Below are 5638 nucleotides of genomic sequence, written 5' to 3' on the forward strand. Positions count from 1 at the left end.
TACGTGTAGTGGATGTCAGAGTAGTACGTTGAGGGTGTATATGATACGTTTTCGTCCTTAGTATGGTGGGCGCGGCTCGAATAGGGTCATAGCGGGCGAAGACGGGGGCAGGCACTTCGCCTGCCACCGATGCGCAGATTTCAGACCAAAAAGTGTGCCATGCTGGGGCTCGAACCGTGGAGCAGTATGGCCGGACCGAAAACGTTGTCTTAGTTGCCACTTGACTATATCAGCGACACAACGATAGCCGTAACGCATACCAGGTGTAATTGTGCAATGAAAGAGCGAATGGCGGGCGGCCACGGCCCACCTGTACGTACACGGGCCCCGAGCTTCGGAATAATCCACTTTCCCTTCCCCCTGAGTCTCTGCTCTTCCCCTCTGAATCCTCGTCTCCATGTGTTGTCTGATCTCTACAATACTTTCTATACAGTGTTGGAGCAAGCAATCCGAGCGCAGTGACAGCACGAGCTCCCGATGCCTGCGCGTGCGGATGCTGTATGTGCGACACACACACTTGTCGTACCTCACGCTCGACCTATTGCATACCGGGTATACCTACACCTTGCTCTATGATATGCTACTGTTACTTACTGCACGATTGCGCCTTCTTGACCTTTGCTTACCCCTGCGCCACCTTTTGTATATCACTCATTCATCGATTCATTGTTTCCATTTACAGTACATGTTTGCATTCTGCGCCTTTCCATCTCCCGCCTCGTGTTCCCGCTCGTCGCTCGTGCAGCGCTCACATATACTGACCGCCTCTCATTTTGACCCCTCAGTCTTGCACCCGTACCACAAGTGCACCGTACTGAGGTCCTTGTCTGTTCGCCCACAGATCCCACTGCATGCTCCGTTATACAGTACTTTGAACAGTCATATACGGGCTTGATTCATTGAACAGGTATGCACAGGCTTAATTTCTTGAACAGGCATGTACAGGCATAGTTCTGTGAACAGCTGTACACAATGGATACTTTGAAAAAACACATACACCATTGACATTTTCAACAAGCATGTACAAGCTTAATTTACTGAACAGGGCTGAACACAACTATTACTGTAGCAATATGACCAAACCAGTGAGGGGTTTTGGTGTGACCAGCGGGACTGAAAGCAGTGCTGCCACCGAAGGTGGCGCGAGCGCCTGGGGAGTGTGACTGGCGAGCACAAAGCGGCGTGGTGGCCCCGCCGGTGAGCCCTAAGAACGGTGTGACCGGCAGAGGACCACCGGACAAAGTGGCGGGGGCCGCGGTGACGTGCGACATGGGCCTGAAAGCAGCGCAGCAGAGGTCAATGTGACCTGTGACCCGCTGGATTGGTCATATAGCTACAGTACTTTGTATAGGCACATAGTGGTCTAATTTATTTAAGCAGCATGTACAGGCTTAATTCTGTGAACATATCGCAATTTTTGGACCCCATTGATGAGTAGCCCATGATGCTGGCTGGACCTTACTGGTAAGTCTGTAGGCATGTACAAGCTTAACTTGTTGAACAGAGCTGAGCACAGTTGATACTTTGAACAGGCATATGGGGGCTTGATTTCTTGAACGGAGCTGTACAGGTCTGCTTCAATGAACAAGTGCATATGATCTTGATTTCTTGAACAGGCATGTACAGCATGATTTGTGAACAGAGCTGCACAGGTTTGATTCACCAGTGATGCACTCAAGCCTCCCATAATGGCCACTAGGATGTCAGGGTCACAGGGTCGAGAGGATGAGACCCAAGAAATGACTTGTGTGAGTGGGGGTTCCGAGTACAATCCTGAGTTCCCTACAAACACGGAGGGCGCGAGAGGGGGTTGAGCGAGCTTTTGCTCCTAACCCGAGAGTAGGGGATTGCGCGGACGCTGGTCGGCGGGCGCGACACAACACAGAGTACCGAGACACGGTGACTTCGGGGAGGTGCTCACTGTATTCAACAAGCTGTGGGCGTTAGGGGGCTATTGGGGAGGATTTTGCGGACGTGGTCGAAGTTGCAGTCGCAGGCGCAGACCCAATCGTAAACTTGTGCTCTGAAGGGGTAAGAGAAAGTGAATTTTCCCGGTGCTTGGGGCCCGCATATATACAGGAGGGGCCGGAGCCGTACGGGAAGAGTAGAAATAAGGGGGCACCCATCACATGGAGTGCGACGGGTGCGACCATCAGGGTCTGCAATGGGGGCCGTGGCCTACGGGCCATGCCTAGGCTGTCGGGACTGCGTGTTTCGTGTGGTGTGATTGGTGGGTGAGGACACGTGCACCGTGACCCCCGACGCACGTATCGGGCGTACCACAGTGCGCCCCGAGCCCCCGATGCTTGTCAAGGCTTGGTGTTCCCGCCGTCACGGCCTACATGGCTCAACTCGCGGGTGGCGAACAGTGGTTGGGCGTGAGAGACCGGGGAGCCTTTGGGGTGCGAGTCTTCGTGGTGCGAGTTGGGACCCGACACCTGCACGGGGATAGGCATCAGGGCAGTTGAACTCAAGAGCGGTGCCCACACCACGGTGGGTGGCAGGTGTGGTGAATGTGTATCACCAGACAATTGCATACAGGGTTAATTTATTGAACAGGCACATACAGGCTTAATTTACTGAACAGGCACATACAGGCTTAATTTATTGAACAGGCACATACAAGCTTAATTCTACAAATAGAGCTGCACAGGTTTGATGTACTGAACAGGCACACACAAGCTTGATTTGTTGAACAGGCACACATGGCTTAATTCTACAAACTGGCACATACAGGCTTAATTTTACAAACAGAGCTATACTTGTTTGATTTTGTGCATAGAGCTGCACAGGTTTGATGTACCAAATGGGCACATATAGAATTGATTTATCAAACAGGCACATACAGGCTTAATTCTACAAATAGAGCTGTACATGATTAATATTGTGAACAGGCATGTACAGGCTTGATTTTGAATAGGCATATACAGGCTTAATTCCATGAACAGCCACGTACAGGCTTGGTTTATTGAACATGCACGTACGGGTTTGATTTCTTAGACAGGCATGTGCATACTTAATGCTGTAAATAGAGCTATACGTGACTGATATGTTGAACAGGACTGTACACACTTGGTACTTTGAGCAGGCACATACAAGTTTGATTTATTGAACAGGCCTTTACAGGCTTCATGTCATGAATAGAGCTGAGCTTTTGCAAGCATGTATGGGCTGTTGTGTTTGGCACTTATGAGCGAGCTCGTGCGGCATGTGCACTATCGTGCGCATCTCTCGGGATCGTGCGGATGGTGGCACACAGGCCCCTTATGCATGCAGTCTGCCTCCCTATGCATGCCTTACGTGTTTGCTCTCCCCTTCCCCCCACTCTCGTTGCTCCCTTTGCGCTGCAAATGCGCCCGTTGATGCACTCAAGCCTCCCGTAACAGCCGCTAGGATGCCGGGGTCGATGGGCCGAGAGGACGAGACCCGAGAAGTGACTTGTATGAGCGGGGGTTTCAAGTACAATCCCGAGTTCCCTACGAACATGGAGGTGCAGAGGAGGGGGGTCGAGCAAGCTTATTGCTCCTGACCCGAGGGTAGGGGATTGCACAGACGCTGGTTGGCGGGCGCGACGTGAAGTGGGGTACCAGGACACTGTGACTTCGGGGAGGTGCTCACTGTATTTGATGCAGACGGGGGCGTCAGGGCGCTGTCGGAGGGGGGCTTGCGAACACGGTCGGGGTCGCAGTCGCAGACGCAGGCGCAAACACAACTTGAGCTCTGAAGGGGTAAGAGAAAGTGAATTTCCCAAAAGGTCGGGGGCCTCGTATATACAGGAAGGGCCTGAGCCCATAGATAAAGTAGGTAAAGTGAATACCTGCCATGCTCGGTGCAGCGGGTGCAACGATTGGGGCGCGACGCTGAGGCCACACGCACCCGTCAGGGTCTGGATCGCCTGTTCGTGCGCGCGACCGGCATGGTGATTGGGTAGCGGGTCGGTCACGCCGCGCATGCCCCAATGTTTGCTTGGCCGACGTCACCCTATCGCGGGGAGGGTAGGTCTTGGTGTTGTGGTCGGGGCGACCTCTCGGGGTGAACCCTGAGCTGCTTGGCTCGCGGGTGTCTCGGTGTTGTGTGCTAAAGCCCCGTCTACCCTCAGGGCCCCCGCCGGCATCGGGGTGTCTCATTTGGGGTAAGTGCAGGGGCGCGCTGGGGTGGATGAGCTCGGGAGTGGAGGGTACACCACGGCGGCTAGCAGGCACGGTGAGTGTGCATCACCGTTTGCTCTCCTTCCTGTCACCAGTCACCACTTGTTGTCTGACCTTGTGCACTTAGATGCCGAACAAGCGCTCTTGAACGCGAAACATCTACATGGGCTTGATTTATTAAGTAGACATGTACAGGCTGACTTTTGTAAACAGGGCTGTACATGATTGATACTTTGAACAAGCACACACACAATCAACATGTTGAAGAGGCATATCCAGGCTTGATTGATTGAACAGAGCTGTACGCAATTAATATCTTGAGCAGGCATGCATGAGCTTAATCTATTGAACAGGGTGGCACACAATTGATACTTTGAACAGGCACGTACAGGCTTGATTGATTGAAGAGGGCTGTACATGATCAATACTTTAAACAGGCGCATATGGGCTCAATTTATTGAACAGGCCTCTACAGGCTCGTTCAAAATATTAATAAAGTAGAACTCTGTTCATATCATTAAGCTTGTATGTGCCTATTATATGAATCAAGCCTGTATGTGCTCGTTCAATAAATCAAACCTGTACAGGTTTATGTGTAGAATTAAGCCCATGTGTGCCCATTCAATAAATTAAGCCTGTATGAACCTGTAATATAAATCAAGCCTGTATAGCTCTGTTCGTAGAATTAAGCCAGTGTGTCCCCATTCAATAAATTAAGCCCATGTGTTCCTGTTCAATAGATCCAGCCTGTATGCACCTGTTTGTAGAATCAAGCCTGTGCATGTCTGTTCAATTAATTAAGCCTGTACGTGCTCGTTCAACAAATCAAGCCTGTATGCACTTGTTCATAGAATTAAGCCCGTGTGCGCCCATTCAATAAATCAAACTGGCATAGCTCTGTTTGTAGAATCAAGCCTGTGCGTGTCTGTTCAATAAATTAAGCCTGTACGTGCTCGTTCAACAAATCAAGCCTGTATGCACTTGTTCATAGAATCAAGCCTGTGCGTGTCTGTTCAATAAATTAAGCCTGTGCGTGTCTGTTCAATAAATTAAGCCTGTACGTGCTCGTTCAACAAATCAAGCCTGTATGCACTTGTTCATAGAATTAAGCCCGTGTGCGCCCATTCAATAAATCAAACCCGTACAGCTCTGTTTGTAGAATCAAGCCTGTGCGTGTCTGTTCAATAAATTAAGCCTGTACGTGCTCGTTCAACAAATCAAGCCTGTATGCACTTGTTCATAGAATCAAGCCTGTGCGTGTCTGTTCAATAAATTAAGCCTGTGCGTGTCTGTTCAATAAATTAAGCCTGTACGTGCTCGTTCAACAAATCAAGCCTGTATGCACTTGTTCATAGAATTAAGCCCGTGTGCGCCCATTCAATAAATCAAACCCGTACAGCTCTGTTTGTAGAATCAAGCCTGTGCGTGTCTGTTCAATAAATTAAGCCTGTACGTGCTCGTTCAACAAATCAAGCCTGTATGCACTTGTT

The 5638-nt window shown here is 50.3% G+C and overlaps 1 protein-coding gene across 1 annotated transcript; it reads left to right on the top strand.

Moving 5' to 3' along the window:
- Positions 1-3394: 3394 nt before the first annotated feature.
- On the top strand, positions 3395-3724 carry TRAVEDRAFT_46492 (uncharacterized protein; the record flags this gene model as incomplete). Its single annotated transcript, XM_008039152.1, has 3 exons — positions 3395-3490; positions 3541-3583; positions 3633-3724. The coding sequence occupies 3 exons, from the start codon at positions 3395-3397 to the stop codon at positions 3722-3724; spliced, it is 231 nt and encodes a 76-aa protein (XP_008037343.1).
- Positions 3725-5638: the final 1914 nt, after the last annotated feature.

This window comes from Trametes versicolor (assembly GCF_000271585.1).
Source record: "Trametes versicolor FP-101664 SS1 unplaced genomic scaffold TRAVEscaffold_5, whole genome shotgun sequence".
Classification (NCBI taxonomy): domain Eukaryota; kingdom Fungi; phylum Basidiomycota; class Agaricomycetes; order Polyporales; family Polyporaceae; genus Trametes; species Trametes versicolor.